Source organism: Anopheles coustani, chromosome 2 (genome assembly GCF_943734705.1).
Source record: "Anopheles coustani chromosome 2, idAnoCousDA_361_x.2, whole genome shotgun sequence".
NCBI classification, from domain to species: domain Eukaryota; kingdom Metazoa; phylum Arthropoda; class Insecta; order Diptera; family Culicidae; genus Anopheles; species Anopheles coustani.
The window spans coordinates 74,235,831-74,256,754 of NC_071289.1; the positions used below are offsets into that span (position 1 = coordinate 74,235,831).

The window sequence follows — 20,924 nt, forward strand, 5'->3', positions numbered from 1 at the left end:
TATCAGCAAAACAACCCGACGAAATAAAGACAGTACAAAGGGTTGTTTATTTTACCTACTCATATGAAAATATACTAGTCAAGTAGTTGATCGTAGTGAATTACTTAAAAATATAAGCTTCACTAGAAGCGAGCAAAACCAATAAATATTGAATGTACATAGAAAGCAAACTCAACAGAACATAAAAGTGCTACCATTTTCCTTTCATTTTGCGTAGTTGCGTTAATGTTTCAAAGATATTTGTTCTTTGATCTTTTGATTAAAATATTTACGAAGAGATTACTGTTATATATACTTGTAATCTGGCTGAGTTGTGTAGAGCTTTTCCGCTATCTGAATAAATTAATTAGGAGTAAAGCATAAATCAAATACTAAAATAAAATGTTTATGATCACAAATAGTAAACTCATATGTACAGCGGAAATAACATAAAACTTTATTGATGAGCAAAAAGTTCCGTCAAATGATGAATGATTGCTCTACTTTTTGGATCGTATAAGGATCGCAATAAAATAAATCTACACTGATAGGAATATGTATGTGTGTTCAGTCGTTCATGGGGGAATATTATGCCGGTCAGTACCAACAATTCCCAGCATCGCAAAGGTCATTACGATACGATTGATCGGATTATTTATTGCGAAAATATCGGCAAACCTTGCGGCACCAGCCTTGGGTCAAGATGTGGACATACCGCATCGTCCCGAACGTAAATACACACCGTGGTGGGAGGTGGAGGGGAGGTAGCTCACGCGTGTACCGGTTTTATGTCAGTTTTATGTATGGATTTTCTATATTTATTTGCCATTCGCGCTATGCTAGTGCACTTAACGAACACATTGGGACGAGTGCATAATTGCGTGTGTCAGTGTTGTTTGTTAAAGAACGGAAATGTGTGCGTATGCCTGTGTTTGTACCGGGTTGATAAATGTGTTTGTAAAAAACTAGTTCCACGTGTTTTACGTGTTGAAATTGAAAGAGAACATTTAAATTGAACTGTTGATTAACTTGTTGGTATTCCAATGAATTGTCTAACATTTCACTCGAGTCCAATGATTCACTATTCTTTTGATATGTACTTTCAACAAATTTTTAGGCTGTACAGAGATTTGTATTATCATTTGTACAAAAATACATCAATGTGACGTTTTTATGTGTTTTATGTGTTATGTGTGGAATGTTAAAGGTGTGCTTCGAAGAGCTTGATAATTTTTAAACTATAAAACAAAGGATAACATTACCAAGGTTTGATCAAGGAATTCGCAAATTTCGATGGACAAACTAAAAAATGTCATGAAGGAGGCGCATGGTCTTTCACGCGTCCTTATTTCAATGGTATTGAACATGGTTCTTGTTATTATATGTTATTTATAATGCAGAGAAATATTTGTTGAATTAGGGAATTGGACGAAATGAGAAAGAACATTTTCTTTAAAAACCGTATTTCTTGTTGGTGACATTTTGCTCCAGTGTACACATTGCGATATAAAAAGTTTATTTGCTAAACTATTTTAAAGATTTCATAGAGGAAATTAATGTGACTGAAAGAATACAAAAAAAGAACGGTCGAAATGTCGTTTACATTCGGTAGAAGTGTCGCAATATTTTTTGAGTTCGTTTCCATGAAGCCTTTAAATTTGCAGTTGCATAGATGATATACATAAGGTTCGGTCCAGTTGATCTAGTGCTGACGCAATTTAAATTTACATAGCTGAAGGGTAGACGCATACGTACGATGGCCAATAAAACAAGGGAAAGATAAACTTTTTGAAATAATTCTATCGTGTCAGTGGACCAATGTTATGGTTTGCTATAAGTTTATGTGATGGAGAGGCTATAACAAGTTTAATATTTCCCCAGCACAATAAAATTGGTGAACCGACGCAACACATACAACACTCGTGCACGCTCGAAGCGCTAGTCAAATATGAGTTGTGGATGTCGATTTAAAAGCAAATATTCGCTGAACGCATGCAAAATGGTGCAAGCTTTACGGGTGCCAGCAGCGGAAAAGCATAAACCAGTCATATGGAGCAGTCGGTGCATCGGCCGGGCAAACGCGGCAGCGATGGGGAGGAGGACCGGAATCATAATGAAAGTCGGTCGCTTAATGCAATTACCATTTTTATTTGCAGATTCCAACTTCGTACTAGGCAACGCACAAGTGAACGGCTATCCCATAGTGTACTGCTCCGATGGGTTCGTCGAGCTGTCGGGGTTTTCGCGGGCGCAAATTATGCAAAAAGGTAATAAAATCGTGCATTACTGTCACCCCCCGGCACCGTCAGCGCCCACCGTATGCGTGTGGTGCATCCGGGCTGCATCCGTGTGCTGTCATTCACTAACTGGCTTGTTTTATTTTTTTTTCTTGTCCCTCCCCCGCCCAGGATGTGCCTGCCGGTTCCTTTACGGGCCGGAAACGAAGGACGAGCATAAAGGTATGATCGAGACCAGCCTGGACGGGAAAAGCGAACTGAAGCTGGAGGTCATCTTCTACAAGAAAAATGGTAAGCGCCCAGAGACTACGATACAGGCCAAACTCGAATCGTAAAACCCTGTAGCGAAATCATAAATTCGAGTTTCTGCAGAACAGTAGTACGACAGGAGGAGGAGGAGGACGAGACGATACACCGTGCGGTAGATTAAACAGTAGTACGATAGGAGGAGGAGGAGGACGAGACGATACACCGTGCGGTAGATTAACCATGATATACAAAGAAAATTTTGCGAAATGAACTGTTGCACGGGCGAACCGCCGAAACGAGGATAAGCTTTTCGTGGGAATATTGCGCTCTAGGAAAATGAAAATTTTATTTTTGTTTTATTGCGTGCTTGACGATTTAACGAGCTTATGCACATACAATGTTGGAATATTAAAAATTAGTTTCAAAGTCAAATCAAAAATTATTTTAATTTAATTAATAATCTTTTTAATCTTAATAATATGAACTATTCTGTTCCAATCCGGTATTCAATGTTTGAAACTGTTATTTATTTCACATAACATTAGAACGTGTATCGCTTACATATTGCCCCAATCCCGTATACAAACTCCGCTAACTGAGTGGTTCCATTAGACAGTACGATTGAGCGAAACGAGCACGTAAGCGAGATGCACAATTTCAACAATTTCTACCTTGAGCTTAGATAGCAATAGCACCGTTGAACGAGCGAAGCGAGCGTGAAAGTGAGATGCACAATTCCTACGCTCCGGTTTTCCCACGCACTTTACAGTTTCCCCAGGCGCTATACTTTTGCTAAGGATACTACGGATGCAGGATGGTAGGGGAAATTTTTCTTGCGCTGAACGAGTTTTTGATAATCGATGGTTACTTTACCGAAATAAAACAAAGCAAAGCGTGAACGTGGTATACAGTTTCATTCAAACTTTGCAGTACAAACGAAATGAAACGTTTTCGATATTTTAGGGACAATTTTTTCGAAAATAAAAACGGGCCGTGTTACCAGGGCATGTAAAAGGGACCTGTCAACGGGCCGGCTTACCAGGGCCTGTAAACTGAGTCCTGTAGCTGGGCCCTGTCACCCGGCCCTATAAACGGGTCCTGTTACCGGGCCGTGTAAACGGGCACTGTAACCGGGCCATGTAAATTGGCCGTGTTACCGGGCCCTGTAACCGGGACCAGTCAACGGGTCCTGTAAACGGGGCCTGTAAACGGGCCCTGTAACCGGGACCTGTCAACGGGCCCTGTAACCGGGATCTGTAAACGGGCACTGTAACCGGGTCCTGTAACTGGGTCCTGTAACTAGGCCGTGTAACCGGGCCGTTTTACCTAGTGAAGACAAAGTGTTGCACTTCATTGCTTCATCGTCAAAACGACGACTTAATATCGTCACTTACAACGCACACTTTATTATCCTGAGCTTGAATAATGTGCGCCCATGCGCGGACACCGTTTTCGAGTGGATCTTTTACTCCGAGCCTGCCGATTTCGTGCAAGCACTTTCAAATTAATAACAACTGTCAAAGAGACATGCCCTCCTGAAGCGACTAGAAACTGCCTTTCCCATTTTTTCGCCTTTTCCTTTCTATGATTTGGCTCGGTCAGGTATGTTCAGTTCGGTGGAAGACGAGGACACGACCATCCATCAACAGCTGGAAAAACGCGCTCTTCCACCGGGCATCCCTCAAGCGACAAGCCGTACCTGGCCCGACCACCAGCGTGGGGGCGACTCACTTGAGTGAAAAGTTCGCGGTTGTTTCCATCTGTCCTCCATCTTTAAGATCCATGTCTTGGCTTGCGGGAGGTGTTTTGGGTTTTGCCTGGGACAAGCATGATTTATGGGACAGACGCCGGGGACATCAAAACCTCGCGCTAATGAAATCCCGCCGTCCCCGGCCCGTCACACAAAATGTTTTGGAAAATTTCTTATTTACGTGGAGAAAGTGATGATTATGGGAGGTGAGGAGGGGGTATAAAAAATGGGACAAGCAAACCATGAACCTCGAGAAAATACAGCATGGGCCAGATTGGCCGGAAGAAACCTAAAACGAGGCAACATGATGAAGGCCAACGTGCGGCCGGGCCGCCATTAAAAGTGACGAAGGATATGGCGGGCCCCGGAAAATTTCGCCTTTATCGTCCTCCCGGGAAAGTTTTCCATCGACTGCAAAGCGCGGCAGCAAAGTTTACTCGTAATCGTTTTAATGAGTTGTTATGCTCGTTACGCTTTACATTTCATGTCCTTTCATCGGCCATCGCCTTCGGTCTGTCTGATTTTCTTTTCATGCACTTTCCCCGCTCCCGAAAGGCACTCCCTTCTGGTGTCTGCTCGATATCGTGCCCATCAAAAACGAGAAACGCGAGGTGGTGCTGTTCCTGGCGTCGCACAAGGATGTCACCACGGCCAAAATGTCGGAAATGTCGATGTCGGACGAATGTGATAGCGGTAAGTAGCGATGGCGCCCGAAGACGCCCACTCCACTTCAGCTTCGACCGCGAGTCGCGCTTCAGTATGTGTGTTTTTATTCAAACTTTTTTCGATTTTGTTTTTATTTTTCTACCAACCAACTCGCTATCTTTTTTCGCTCGATGCAATTCCAAACCTTCCGGTTTCGTTAGTGTTTGCTCGTTCCTTTCTCGTTTTTGATTTGGCTCTTTTTTCGATAACTAATTTTAAATAAAACCGATTGCATCTGCTCCCCCCTCCCCCTTTTCGGGCCGGAAAGGAGTACATACATATAAACACGAACAGATGAAACAAGTTACCCATCTTTCTTTCGTAGTTAAAAATAGTTTTCAGCCATAGCTACACAGTGTACGGTATTTGTATAAACAGTTAACGGATGTTTCAACCATTTATCTTATGGTGTTAGATTTGAACTAGTTAGGTTTCCATTCCGTTGGTATATTTTGTTACCTTTCTTTTGCAATATTATCCTTTCAGTCATTGAATGTTGAACACATTTCTCACTCGGCATTCATGGTGGTGTGGTCTATTTTCTCGCTTCTGCCGATGATGGAGTAGAAAATGCATTCTAAAGAGATTCTTTTTTAACGACGAACCGAGCTTATTATCTCGGTTAAATTAATCGCAAATATTAGCTTCTCGTTGAAGCACATTTTTAATGACGCATCATTGGACAACTGATTAACTCAAACTGAAGTTTTAATTTTTTGTTAACACTCAACGACTGGGTTTCAAAAAGGGTTACTGATTTTTACATTTGGAAAGTCATATGTTTAGTTTAGCTTTTGACTTTGTAACTTAAACCAATCTATAAAAACAATCAAATCTCGGAAATTCAAACATGTACAAGAATTAAGATTGAGTTATGGGTTGAACAGTTAAAAATTGAGCAAGTTTTCCAGCTTCATTTATTCTGTATAGATGCTAATAATATATTCTAGTATTTTTTGTCTACGAAAACCCTGGAAGAATGAATTTAAACCAATAAGCACAGTTTCTTTTATCCTCACACATCTATCACCGCGTCAGCGATTGAAAGAATGGATTGTAACGGTCATTTTTCACCCAAATTCACACCATTAATCACTGTAATATTTCATTTGGAATCTGTTCACGAACGCAAAAACTGATCGATGGGTGCAATTAAAATGAGAAAAAAAATCCGATCCAATCGAATATCTAAATTTAAACGTTATACCGCTTTTGAACGGCGCGCAGTTTGTAGCAAAGCATGGCCGGCAACCTGGCAGAACTGACACATGACAAGGCCAATTTTAAGGCCCTTCAGCTCAGTCCTCGTCATCTCGTCACGATAAGCGACTTGATTGACTGTGTGCAGTCTGTTTAATTTCCCGCCATAATTACTCATGGGCAGAAGCCGTTTGCCGCCTGCTCGGAATTTCATAACCAGCTGGATGGCCTTCCGACAACGCGGGCGATGCTCGTTTGTTTTCCACCAAACAGATTGCAATCACAAGCTGAATCACGGAACCACTTCGTTCTGTCGGCGTTACCATTACCGTTGTTCCCTGCAAAAGTTGGGCTCTCGGATTGGGCAAGAAATTTGCATTTACATTGCATGGAGGGAGATATGCCAATCATACCCAGTATTCATAGTTTGCGTTGCTTATATTCATGGCGTAACAATCATTAAATAACTCTAGCAAATGTTTTATTCACCTCTTGTTCTGGGTAACCGAATTCGTTTTGTTAAAGATCTACTTTTAAGAAATAATTGCAGGGAGAATATAGAAAAGACGTGACTTACTAAAAAAGGTCAATCTTACCGACAAACATCTTATCGCCTTATTGACAGACTTTCTTGACGTCTTTTGTTTAACCCTTGATTGGCTCAAGTTTATGTTTTGCAATCATCCTTCATGGAATCCAAAGACAAGTGTAATCAAAAATTGCCTTCTCTTGTTTCAAATCCTACACAGAAACAAGGGTTCCGGTATGGAATATAATGGTAAATAAACTACAACTGAAATCTTTCTTGGAAGGATATTTAAAATTTAATCTTATCCCTCGTTTGCTGTCCAATATTCCAATTTTAGCACATCTCAATTCGACGACGAGAAAGTTTGGCAAAATTAAGCGAACTTATTAGATCACTGATGGGTCATATAAATTGGACGAATATGAAAAAGACCATACCAACCATCCATTGCTGATGATCACCGTTTTTCCTCAAGCGGAGTGTTGCAAACCATTTGCATTAGATGTAATTAGCTAACATCCATGAGTTGTTTCCATGTGCCGTAATGAAGCAAAGAAAAACAATCAATAGTGGACTGTTGAACATTACTGTTTAAAAAAATCTGTAAACATCGGATGGTTGTTTACTTTCCCAAATTTACGCAGCCTTTCTCTATTTTCTTGCAAACAAAAACAAATGTTCTTACTTCTATTTAATTGGTTCTTGTGTTGCAAAATTGTTGCTTGCTTGCCTTCGTTCTCACTATCTTCCTTCTAGAGCTCTCTGTCTCTTTGCTCTTTCTCTCTTTCTCTCTCTCTCTCTCTCTCTCTCTCTCTTTCTCTCTTTCTCTCACACTCTCTTTCTCTCTTTTCCATCAGTTTTCCCAAATTGCTCCTGTTTGAATGTTTCAGTGTGTGTTTTTTAATCAATTGAATTCTTTCGATATTTACACCGGTGGAAATTTTAGCTGCTTTGTTGGGAGCACGATTTCGATCAGCTGAAACCTCTTTGCTTGCAGACGATGGGGCGGAGGATGATAGTTTGGAAATACCACCGGGCGTCAATATGGGCCGCCGACGCTCGCGTGCCGTACTGTACCAACTGTCCGGGCACTATAAGCCGGAGAAGATGAAAACAAAAATTAAACTGAATAGCGTAAGTACCCGCACCGGAACCGGCTAGTAACCGGTGTGAGTCCGATACATTCGTTTTGAGACAGAGTGTAGTTATATTAGTAGAAAATATTATTATTAAATTAAATTAGGTCACCGTAAGAGCCCGTTTGGCTTCGGATTTGAAAAATGAATTTTATTTTGTAACGTAAAACGAACTCAAAAATTTTTTATCGGGACTTAGAATCATAACTTAAAAGTAACTATACTTGCGAATGTACACTAATAATCTTCATGTCTTGAAGCTTCAGTAACTTAATACGAATTTGTCAATAACAGTGTTCTTTTGAGCAAAACCACATTACCCTCAAGAGATTCTTCGTTCGTAATCTCTTTGATTATGTTAAGATAATCTTTGATTGTTTTATAAGATTAGCTTTGTTTGTTTTAGACAAATCGAGAAATAAGCAATGAATGGATTATTTCCAAAGCAACAATTTCTATGGTTTGTGTTGCAAAATTGCAAGATTGGGAATAAATAGAACTATTGAAGGAGAAAATTAATTAGAATTGAAACGGAAACATTATTCCGAGAAAGATATTCCGAGGGTTTCAATGCCGTGTGGCGTCAATGTTGAAACAGACTATTTCGATAAATGTAAATTTAAATACACTCCAATCCAAATCAAAATGTACTTAACCTTAAATTTTTCTCGTTGGATATTGATTCGGGTGTCCTTCTTCACCAGAACTAAACTAGCCTTTGTAGAATCGTGAAAGCGTCTTTAAGAGTTAAAAGGGCGATACAAATATCCTAGATCATTAGACCTTGTTAACGTCTGCAAATTCATGTTGTGGTCATTCACGGTGAATGTCTTCTTGATGGTATTATAAAATGTATTGCAATACATAAATCTAAAAATTCATGTACAGCGGCAAAAACGTTGCTCGAACTTATGACGAGAAAATTGTAATACTCTTGATTTTAATCAAGAACAATTGGTTAATGTTTATCATTGAAAGTTACATTGAAGTGATTGAAAATCACATCGAAGTGAGTTACCATTTTCAGCGTAGGAAGATGTTTATACACACAAATCAAAATGCAATCCCTCATCGGCAATAACACACGTAATTGGAAAGCCATGATAAAAAGTATTAATCAAATCTAGGTCTGAGTTCAAATGTATACGGATTGTTTCGAAGTTCGTTACTCAGCGAGAGTGAGCGATACTATTTTAAAATTCCAGACAGGTTGACTGACGTTCCGTATCGAGGCATTCACTCCGAGATAGAAAATGTCCTCACCCCCTCACACCTCCCACTTTCCCTCCTCCCGTTCCTCTTCACTTTCTGCCCTAACAAAGTACCACGTAATCGAACCCTCTCCGTGGGCAGAATTGGCAGATCCCATCAATTTCAAACACTCCACCGAAGACGACAACGACGACGACGACGACGACGACTGATCGATGGCCACAGCTAATTCATCTCTTCCCACCCGTCTTTGCAGAATCTATTGCACTCGAGTGAGGCACCGCTACCTGAGTACAAGACGCAAGCCTTAAAAAAATCGCGTTTCATTCTTTCCCACTACGGCATGTTCAAGGGCTGCTGGGACTGGATGATCCTGGTCGCGACGTTCTACGTCGCCATCGCCGTGCCGTACAACGCGGCGTTCGTTAAAACTGATCGCTTAACCATGGTGTCGGATGTTGTTGTCGAGGCTTTATTTATTGTTGGTAAATATTAATTTCCCACCCGCTCACGACCCACGTTCGGTTCGCGGTGAAAGGGAACGAACCGAAAATATATACAGAAGCGAAAAGCGAAGTCTGTGAAAGACTGGAGGGAAAGCGAACGGAGACGGGCGAGCGAGCGAAAGGGGGCAGCAGGGTGAAGGTGTAATGGGCAAACAGTAAACTTTATCTCCGCCGCCATTGTAGATTGCGCCGACCGTAATGTTAACCGTTCGCCATTTTTTTTCACCGCCCGCTGCTGGTTATTGGAGGTACCTATATAACTAATTGCATCGTTTAACTGAATCATTGCTCCGTTGGGTTACTACCAATTTTCCCCAAATCCGCCCATCGTAGCGGGAATGTTTTCGGCCAGGACCTTAACCGTAATAGCGCTGCCTCTGACACCCTTTCTCTTGCGCTCGGCGCGTCGCTCACCGGCTCCCCGCTTCCCGTTCGTTGATGTTCCATCTAATTCTGTTTTCAATTTTCTCTTCATCCATCCCGGCACCGAACCCGATGAATTTTCCCTCCATTTCCCGCTCCGGTAGATATTTTAGTAAACTTTCGCACGACGTACGTTTCGCGCAAGGGCGAGGTCGTGTCGGACTCGAAAAGCATCGCCCTGAACTATCTCCGCAGCTGGTTCGTGGTGGATCTGCTGGCCGCCCTGCCCTTCGATCACCTTTACGCAAGCAATGTCATTAGTGGTGAGGTAAGTTAATTCCCCAAACCGGGCAGCAGGGACTCGTTCTCCGGCGGCTGCGAAGCGATCGGGGGCGGGAGATACTCGTCGTAAAAGTTTGGCACAAGCGCGGGAAATGTACCTCCCGTCGACACCACCCGGCAAAGGTTTCCCATAAAATTGTTCTTGATTTATCGCCGGTTTGCTACTACTTGCGCCGGCAGTAAAGAGGGCACATCCCGGAAACTATCTTTATCCGCCCATGAAACCGTAAGTGATACCCTTTCGGGGGCCCTTCGTTCCGCCAAACCGGTGGAAGAAGGCGCACAGCCGGGTATGAGCGTGAAATCAAACTGGGTAATGTTTGCAGGCCCATGTTTAACTTCATACTGTGCGTTTTGCCATAAATTTCCCGCATCATACGGTTTCACTGGGATGCCCTGATCTTTGTTGATGTAAAATAGTTTCTCGGTGATCAAGTTTTCCCATTCGCAAGCTGTTCAATAGAACTAGCTTGAAACTACTGCTTTTGATTTATTTGTACAGTTGGTAATTTTGAATAATTACAGTGGAATTTTATATTCATTCACCTATCATTAAATGAACCGTTCAAATCTAGTGCAGCGTCTGTTCAGAATTTCAAACAAAAATACCAAAGCCGGGTAGTGAATATGGAACCAGTGTTTACTAATTTTTATTGCTGTAAACATTTTATTGAAAAATTTCAGCAAATTTTTTTTATTATAATATTTAATGCATTCCCTTGCCGGTATTTCACTTAAAACGATGATTTCAATGATGAAATGATCAAATTTGTCAAATGTAGAGTTTAAACAGTAGAATATTTCATTTTTCTTTTTCAAATTCATTCGGTAGTTTTGTATTCTTTGTTTGAAAACAGATTCCTATTGATTATTTAACAATTCATATTATTAGCTAAAAAGTAAATAATTTTGAACATTTTAATTTTTTTGTCTTTTTTATATAAGCAAGTTTATTATTGTAGACTCAATTTTGCAATAATTTTTTATTTTGTGATTTTGAGTAGTAAATCTTAAATTTAATGTGCATATTATAGCTCACTAACTTCTTTAATGATGGTCGAACAAATTCATTTTCTCGATATTAATAAAGTTATTATAAAATGTTCAAATATGAATATAATTAGTTTTTTCAAAACTTTCGGTTATATAATTTACAGAAGATGTCTAATTGCAATGTTATTTTAAAACAAACAAACTTTGGCTTAAGCGTGAAACCTTGATTTCGTCTTGCGTCAGTACGGTTTATACTTCATGTTAACGCATGGATTGATACGACTCGGGAATGGAAATCATGTCATACTTTTCCAGTACTTAGTTCTACTTTGGCCAACCAAAACACTGATCTGCGAACTCTTCTCCCGTTTCTCTTTTACCCCGTTCTTGCACAGGAATCTCACATACACTTAGTCAAATTAACACGTTTGTTGCGGCTGGCACGATTGCTTCAAAAGATGGATAGATACTCTCAGTACACGGCTATGATTTTAACCCTGTTGATGCTATGCTTCTCCTTAGTTGCCCATTGGCTCGCTTGCGTTTGGTATGTGATTGCAGAGAAAGAAAGACTCTTTAACGATGCGGACTGGGACATCGGTAAGTTGGTTGAACATGACGCTTCAAACATTATGCACCACACGAACACACCAGCCATTGCCGGCCAACTGCCGGGCGATGGGAAGAGCAGAAAGGAGGTGGAGGGCGAGGGAATGGAAAGTAGGTAGCATCAAGTAGGAACCACCCGGGTATGATAATTTGATACGCTGGTGCCTTAGTGGGCAGGTATTCAGATCAGAAGGATATAATTAGGTTGAGCATATCATGAATCTTAATTAGACGAACTTAGTTATGAATATTAAGAGTGGATGTATGCTTTTTAAGTTACGTTTTTTTTTAATTTCTAGCTTATTGAGTTTCAACATAAGACCATAGGAGATGCATTTTTAAGCGAAATTAAAACATTTGTAGCATAAGAGTATATAATTATTAAGATCAAACAGTTTCGCAGGACCTCTATCATTTATTATTAATATTTACGACGTTCTAAACATGTCTTACTTAATATTATTTAGAATACACCTTCGTTTTATTTTCTTTGAATATTTAGCACAGTTTTCGTAGCATCTACAAACAGAATTATAAATTGTAAGTAGCCTAAAATTTTAATACAACTCCATCAGACCTTCTATTCTTAAACAATATTCTTATATTCTTAGCAATGCTAGTAAATTCACCAAATATCCACAAGCAATAGCTTCGTAGTAAAAACAATTTGCACTCGTTGCCTTCTGTATCTCAACACTCGTTTAAATTCGTTTGGCGTTCTGCTAAAAAAAATCACTTTCTACACACTTATGGCACACGCCACGCTTTACGCTCGAAGGCATATAGAACATCTTTAGAGCTAAGTAATTTAGCAGCAGGTAGCGGTAGTTTCGTTTTCCTCGTTTATTAGTCTTGTCTGATGAGATTCGATTCAACGCTATTCATTTCCCCACCAACGCACGGAAGCGAGGCTTTTAAGCCTTCAAGAGCCAAGATCGTGAAAGTACCACCTGAAGAAACAAATTAAGTATGCGTGCCGGCGTTCGAAGAGCAACCTTACACACGATAAGCAAATTGTCGGATGCCAGTGCTAAGAGGATGTGTCATTCGGGCCCGTTCTGTTGATTCGATCGCTTGCTACAATTCTCAAACGCGAGATGGTTTTCTTACTGTTTTTCTTCCTTCTTTCCCGCCCTTCTGTTTATCCCTTTACGGTTTTCTTATCCTTGAACTTGTGACATGGAAAACCGCACATGGTTGGTAGCATGTGGAGAATTTAGTGTTAAGCGTTCACCGGTGGCGGAAGTTTGCGTGTAGTGCGGACAAGTTGTAACTTATCTCCCTTCCCTCACCCTCCTCCGACTCCAACCTCGAGGAAAGCTCACCACGAAAACCGCACGGTGGGCGGAAGCAGAGAGATAGAGCGAGAGCAAAAAACAAAAAACAAAAACGCCCGACAGTTCATCAAACCACAAAATTCGTTACCAGGATCGGTATCAAGTTTTATCCTTTCTTGCTTCCTTCTTTGCCCTCCCCTCTGCTTTTCCGGCGCGGCCTCGACCGGGCACAGGATGGATCCACACGCTGGCGGAGCGGCTGAAAATTCCCGTATCTAACGTGACGCACGGCGAGGCATACATAACGGCATTATATTTCACCTTCACCAGCCTTACCTCCGTGGGCTTCGGCAACGTTTCGGCGACGACACTGAGTGAGAAAATTTTCAGCATCGTCATGATGCTGATCGGAGGTAAGTGGCATAGTTTAGTGGCAGGGAAGGAGGGGCATACAGGCGCACCATAGCGGGCAACATTGTGGTGAGTTTGTTTGGATGGCGAGGGATCCGTGGGATCGTGGTGTGTCGGTCCAGGCCGGGCCGAAGCCTTTCCCACACATCCGGATGCGATTACAGGCCCGAGGCCCCGACTTGGCCAGAGGGAAACCATTTCCCGACAGTTAGTTAGCTAGTTAGCTAGTTGGTTAGTTGGTTAGGCCCTACCGCTGGAGGCCGCTGTGTTTGCATACCTTGGTTGATGTTGTCGCCTTTAATATTTACGACAATCAGGCACACCGAATGCTGGCCGGACACTTCGTTCCGATTAGAAACTGGGAACCGGTGAGCAAATGGCTTTTAAACCATCTCACACACCAGCTAGTCCACGGGATTGCCTGGACATTCGAACCTCGGGGTTGAAAATAACAAAAAAGTATTTTACATATCACTCGATCACCAAATTGGAAAGATTCTACGCCAGAGTTGCTGATTTGTAATTCAAATCTAGTGAAATTCAGAAACAAGACCCACATGTGACAGAACTAGTTATATTTGCTGAAGCATTTTCAACGTTTCCCTGAAATGGAACCTATCCATTTCGCATGTATTTTATGCTACAATCATCTGCACGAATGCAATGATTTGATTTTGATATTTTGATTATGTCCTCTATTGAATAAATTTTTTGTGCCAATCTTTTCCCTATCGTAAAGAACTTTCACTTAATAGTTTTTGGTGTACGATTTATTGGTTTTTGTTTATAATTGTTAGTATAATATTATAGCTATACTATAATTATGATATTGAAAAGGGCGTTGAATGAACACTTAATCAATTTTTTCTACTTAATAACAGATTTCTAATAAGCGATTAGAGATAAATAGATTTCTAATTTAAAGTGAAGGTTCTGCACAGTCTCAACTAGTTTACTACTAAAGTCACAGTTGAAGATTTTTTTTTTCTCAAAAGGATTAAACACAACCTTAGGCAAAGTAAACGAAAACATTGTTAAGACATGAAAAATTATAGTTTATTAGGATACAATTCATGTAGAATAAGAAAGTGTTTTCATATTGTTTTCAAGAATTAACATTTTCAGGATTCTGCAATAGAACTCTATAATATTCTTTCACTATGAAACAGCGGAATGTACTTATTCAAAAATTATTCGCGTGATTGATTTGTTTGAAGAATTAAAGCACAGAAGTAAATGAGATGGATTTTACATAGGATTTAACCAAAAGAGATGATAAAGTAGGACGAAATTGGAAAACTTCAAACTCGGAGAGATATAAAAGAGTGGTTTCTCTTGTGGTTTTTTACTCTGCACAAAAACAGAAAATTTGTTTGTGTTGAGCATCCAGTCCTGTGCAAGAGTGTCAGTTATTCTTTTTTTATTTTGTTAAACAATACAATTTCTAAAGATAGAGTAAAGTTATCGCACTGTACCCTGCGGATCCGTAGGCACACAATTGATTTGCACCGGGTCCCGGTAGAAAAATAGGCAGAATTTATTAGCCCACGAAGAAGGTTCAAGAAAAGGATTGTTATTTTCGGGGGCATCCTTTTACAGGCATCAACAAAGAGGGGTGTGGTTGGGAAAACCTCGCTATTGGCAGTCCCTATCATGATTAACTTTATCGGCATACCATCACTGTAAGCCGCATTCCGAACCGTACTCGGTTGAGGAAAGTTTGCGTTTGTGTGAGTGTGTGCTTGTGTTCACCATCTTCACGACGTTTGGGTGAGTCGGCATGGCTTGGGAGTTTACCAGAGGGTGGTTTGCTGAGCTGACCAGAATAACAATAGGTGCAAATGACAGGATCTGAAGGGATGCCGAATAACAATTGTGGCGACCCTTGGAGGTGTCGTATATCTAGTAGGCGGCAGACGGAGTTTTGGGGGGAGGAACCTTCGAAATGAGCGGTCGGCAAAAGCAAAATAGGAAAAAAATTAGACCAAAGGAGAAAAGAAAAACAAAGTGGAAAAATAATGAAAAATGTCGTGGCCCGAAAGGAACGTGGGATCGCGCACGCGACGACGGAGAAAATCCAAAAAGTGGCCATGAAAAGCCGCCCAATCGCCGTGGTTTTTGGAGTTTCACTCGCTCCTGATCCGGACGAGGAGGGGGGTAAACTTGGGAAGGATCAGATGGAAAGATTTTTATTTACAACCGCCGTTCCCCTGACCCTCCGCGGCCGAGTTGCCTGTTGTTTTTCCCGCCCTTTGCCAGCCGTAACCGGTACGTTGAGCGTGCGGCTGAGAAAAGCTGATAGCGTCACCGACAGACGACACTTTCCACACCAAAAACGTGACCAACGATTGAAGGGTGTGCGTGGGAATTTAATATTCGGCAGTCAAGTCCAGTGCTTGGCCTGAGTGGGTGTGTGGTGTAGGCCGGAAGGTGGATAGGAAGCGGTCCCGGGGAGCAAAAAGGGAAAATGAAAACCCAATCAAATCTCCGACGAACCGCACGATTGAATTCGCGATATCGACTGCCCTAATGAGGTTTTGCGGGAAAGATCGGTTTCGTTTCAAAAGCAAGGTGGTTGAAATGACGTCCTGCTTACCATCGCTTACCGTTTTCCCTTCTGTTCCCACTAACGCACACCACTTGACATAGCGGTTCTCATTTTTTTTCAATCGCAATTTCAGTCATGAATTTCTGAAAGAACGTAGGGGAAAGTGCAGCAATAAGCACCGTAAGGGCAAAAATACATCACATAGGGCTTAGGTAGCATGTCGCAATTAAAAAAAAAGAGGATTAATATTAGATACGTTTTCGAGTAAACGTTGATGTGATAAGCACATGTTTTAGTAAAAATACTGCAAAAACTGGATTGGATATAGAAATCTAAATTGTATCAAGTAAAAATATCACAATATTGAAGATTGTTCGCAAGTTAAGATTAAAGTTTATAAATCTTGGATTGCGGTTATAAATCAACAAAACTGCCGGGATTCTTGTTTCTTTTTCTTTTGTTAAACTTTAGGTTAGGCATCGAAATGTTTAAATTTGAGTTGCTAATGCTGTACGATCCACGAATAGAGGTGTATAGTGGAACATTTTCCCCTACTAGGGAGGTTGCACGGAAAATCGGAGTCGATTTCAATCGCAGCAGTGTCTTTCAATTCTAGTTAGGGTCCCCTACGGTGTAAGTTTAACTAGAAGCTTTCGACCGACTCGTTCTAGGCCATTTTCCGTTTCCTCGAAGCTTTTCACCGTGATTTTACCAACCCCTGGGAGAAAACGAGTGGCGGATTGCTCCGGTATTTTTTCCTTCCCTTTATTTTTGTTCATAGTCCTTGAATGTCCTTCGAGCAGGGGAGGAAAGGGTGGATGTTTTATTTTTACCTTTTCATATCAAAGTTTCGTCCCTGCGCCACCAGCTAACGATTACTAACCACCGTAACCGTCTTCCCCGTTCCAGCGCTTATGCACGCCGTGGTGTTCGGAAACGTGACGGCCATAATTCAGCGAATGTATTCACGCCGCTCGCAGTACCAGAGCAAGTGGCGCGACTTGAAGGATTTCATCGCCCTGCATCAGGTGAGCACACACCGTTTGCGTACGCCTTGGTACGCCCGGAAAAGGCCCGACGACATTTTCCTGCGTCTGCTCCACGTGATTCGGCGCTGGTGGTTCCGGTTCGCCTTACGTCCCGTGAAGAGGAAGCCCAGGATTTCCACGCGAACGAGTTTAATTTCGTTTGCTGGCGGGTGCGCTTGGTTTTTGCAGCTGCAGCCTGTCAAAGACCGCGGAAAACCGCTTTTCCGCACATTTGTATTCGTAATTTTTTCAACCTCACTCGGCGTTGCTTGGCTTTTTTTCTAAATGTTTTCCCTCTAACCCATTTCTCTTCCGCAGATGCCGAAGGAGCTGAAGCAGCGGATGCAGGACTACTTCCAAACAATGTGGTCACTTAATCATGGAATTGATGTGTATGAGGTAGGTACCTACTTGCCTTGGAGGGAGGTGGGTGCGGGTGGGTCGGTCGGCAGTCAACAGAACAGTTTGTTGTTGAGAGAAAACAAGAACAACTCTCGAGTAATGCACATTTGCGCCCGGTTTTACGTAACACGTCACGCTCGTCCGACTGGGGAGCAACTTTTACCGGGTACTTCACTGGAAATGGGTGTCTTAAGGTCCACCGTACCGTTGTGGTGGTAACTTTTAATGGAATGCTCACCCTATTCAGGGTGCCATTAAAATACGGAAAGCACAAAATTACCGCACACTTGCCGCCTGGGATGGCTCTTATCTAGAGGTATGCATTTGTGACACCAGCGGAGCGGCAATCTTTCTAACTTTATTGCTGTGGTTTGAGCATGCATTTTTAAGCAACAAGGGAAAACCCAGTGTGGAAGAACTTTCACTCCCATTGTTAGTCGATGCACTTTTCAGTTCAGGTTTCTTTGTTAATTTTCTGCGCACGCTGAGGGAATTCTTTTTTCTTTTTTTTTTTTTGAAGGGCAAACTGAAAGTCCTAGATTGTCTTCTTTGTGTGTTGTTCGTGCCTGAGCACACATGGTATATGAAGGGGAAACAGAGTAACTTTTCCAAAAGGATGACGAACAACATGAACTAACCCAAAGGACGAAATGGGGTGGGTATGCGTGGGTATAAGTCCCCCACCCACACACACACACACACCACACGCACATCGGTCGGTTGCCTCATAAATAATGTTTGAACCGAGGAAAGTCGGGACAGATTTGGGATAGATTATGCTTATCGGGGGATTTGTAGCGAAAAGGCAATCTTTACTCGCGTGTGACATCTTTTAAAATTACTCACAGAATATTCATACTAGAGATAAGCCTTTTTTCGTTTTGATATACGAAGGTATATACGATATGTGGAAGGTTGAACGAATGCATTCGTTGTTGGATAAACTGTGCAAGAGTAAATTTTGCGAATTTTAAAAGCAAGACCCAACCGGATTGAAGTTAAAGGAGAAAACATACATTATTAATGGATTTTTATCATTAGAAGGAAAAGTTTCACGAATCGGGAATAACGCACTATTGTATCGAGGCTATTTCATTATAAATCTGTAAAACATAGATAATTTCATGTGATTTTCATTTTGAAAAAGTATCTAAACCAACATTTGAAACAGCACATTCGATTGTTCAGCGAAAGGATAAAAAAGACAATCAAAACTTATTTGTAAACAGAAGTGAAGGAAAATGGGATTTTTCCTGTAAAGTTACATAAAAAATTACATGGTCAAGTAAAACAAACTAGAATAAGTGAATTTCAATTCTTCTAAACGTCAAAAAAATTCAAGAAAGTAGCATTTGATGTGAACTTTTAATTTTACAACAAGTTTTTGTAAAAGATTGTAGATTGACAAGACATAGGCAGGTTATTTCTAAGGCCTCACATGGAGCATTTCGTTTGTTCTAGAATTATATTAGAAGTCGATGGCATTTTTTCAGCCCGGAGTTGGTTGCGATAAGTACCACCGACCGGCTCGGTATTGTGAGACAATTCCGAAAACTGTAACAGTACGTCAACGGTGGCACTCAATTCCGGGGAAAAAACATAAAATATGCCTATATTAGAATAATGTTGCTCACTTTGCTCCAACATTGATTACCGCAACATTAAGTGTCGATTGTTCCGAACAATGGTGCTAAAAGCCATTCAAGCGCCTTCGATCCGGCGGAAGCACTTCCAGTAGAATCATTCGTCCGCTATACAATCGGCCGTTCGGTGAAAAAGCTTTGCTCTATTTGCGTAGAATATTTTATCCGACAGAGAGTTGGCCGGAACCCGGGGCACCAAGGTTACCTCTACCGAAGTAGAACCGTTCCGCGAAACTGTGTCTGTGTGTGTGTGTACAAATGTAGCGACCAAGTTTCCGGTAAGGCGCCGGAAGAACGGACAAACCACCCGATTGGAATCTGCAAAACACCCAGCTGGCTCAGCGACCCACACCATCTGCGATCCATTCACCTTTGCGTGAGCCTGACGGGTTTGGACAGGTTGTTTGAGTGAAAAGTTTCTCCGAAACACTTGGAAAATTCGCCGTAATGGTATGTGGGTTTCCCCGACGCGGAACGTGGCAATGTGGGCTACACAAAGTGTCGACCCGATGCTCCCGATGTTTGAATAATATTATGTAACCAGGCACGGTTTTAACCGACGCTGGTGTACTGAATCGGTGAACCAGAACATAAAAAGTGTCACCCTTTGTTGTCAGACCGCATCATGTTCTGGGAGGTCCCGAAACAGAAGTTTGAAAGAATTAACTCCGACCACCTAATAACAAGGTTCTGAGAACGTAACTCGAAAGATATAGAATAAGGGATTCATAAAAAAATATATTTAAAGAGAACGTGATGTGTGACATTCTGATACGAAAACTGGGAAGATAATTATTTGGTGACTTTAATAGGGCAAATTGAGGATGAAAAAATCTCAGCTACCTCTTCCAATTATGACTAATGGGACGTTTACGAAAAAGGAAAGAAACATTTAAGTAAATTTAATTTTCGCTACCTCCGTTGAATAAACAGAAAGCTGTTAGTACATGGGCCATGATTTGCATGGCCTCCCTTCGGTTTAGTTCTCCACAGGATCCAAATTACCTTGCGTTACTCCTTTCCCTCTTACCGGTTTTTCAGATCTTGAAAGAATTCCCCGAAGAGCTCCGGGGAGACATATCAATGCACCTGCATCGTGAAATCCTTCAGTTGCCTATTTTCGAATCTGCCTCCCAGGTAAGCATTAGGTGTATGTGTCTGTGCCTGTGACCACCATGGAGCTTCTTGCCGGATAAGATGGGAGCGCTCAGTATCCAATCATCCGCTAGGCTTCCACTGTGTCACCGGGTTGTCATGAGCTGATGAGTTTTGTCCATTTCTGATGCGTGTCGGTGCATTTTGGTTTTGTTTTGTTATCTTTGCTTTTGGTGGAAATGCTCTGAAAACGGACCAAACTCCACGCCGTAGGGCTGCCTGAAGCTGCTATCTCTACATATCAAGGCGAACTTTTGCGCACCGGGCGAGTACCTAATCCACAAGGGCGATGCGCTCAGCTACATCTACTACATCTGCAACGGCTCGATGGAGGTGATGCAGAACAACATGGTCGTCGCCATCCTGGGTGAGTCTGGGGCGAGGGGGAGACAGCGGGACCCATGGCTAGTGTGCCACATCACTAATTAGCATTTTGCTGGCCCTCGTGAACCGAAAAACGCAGGCAAGGGAGATCTCGTTGGCTGTGATATAAGCGTCCATCTGCTGCACGGCAGCCAGGGCAACTCGGGAAACGCCGGCTCGCAGGACACCATCGTGAAGAGCAGCGGCGACGTGAAGGTAGACGGCTGGCCAGACCGCAGCTCGGAGGGCGCTTTCAACCTTATGCACGCGTTCTATCTCTCCCGCAG

At 41.9% G+C, this 20,924-nt stretch overlaps 1 protein-coding gene across 1 annotated transcript in view; it reads left to right on the top strand.

Annotated features, from left to right (window-relative positions):
• LOC131266965 (potassium voltage-gated channel subfamily H member 8) overlaps positions 1–20,924 on the top strand; it is a 38,914-nt gene that overhangs the window by 14,576 nt on the left and 3,414 nt on the right. The window contains exons 3-15 of the mRNA XM_058269672.1: positions 2,136–2,246; positions 2,388–2,507; positions 4,771–4,908; positions 7,647–7,783; positions 9,254–9,482; positions 10,031–10,194; positions 11,597–11,801; positions 13,321–13,500; positions 16,956–17,074; positions 17,393–17,473; positions 20,161–20,256; positions 20,488–20,641; positions 20,738–20,853. Coding sequence (XP_058125655.1) covers positions 2,136–2,246; positions 2,388–2,507; positions 4,771–4,908; positions 7,647–7,783; positions 9,254–9,482; positions 10,031–10,194; positions 11,597–11,801; positions 13,321–13,500; positions 16,956–17,074; positions 17,393–17,473; positions 20,161–20,256; positions 20,488–20,641; positions 20,738–20,853 — 1,850 coding nt within the window. The remainder of the gene's footprint in view (positions 1–2,135; positions 2,247–2,387; positions 2,508–4,770; positions 4,909–7,646; positions 7,784–9,253; positions 9,483–10,030; positions 10,195–11,596; positions 11,802–13,320; positions 13,501–16,955; positions 17,075–17,392; positions 17,474–20,160; positions 20,257–20,487; positions 20,642–20,737; positions 20,854–20,924) is intronic.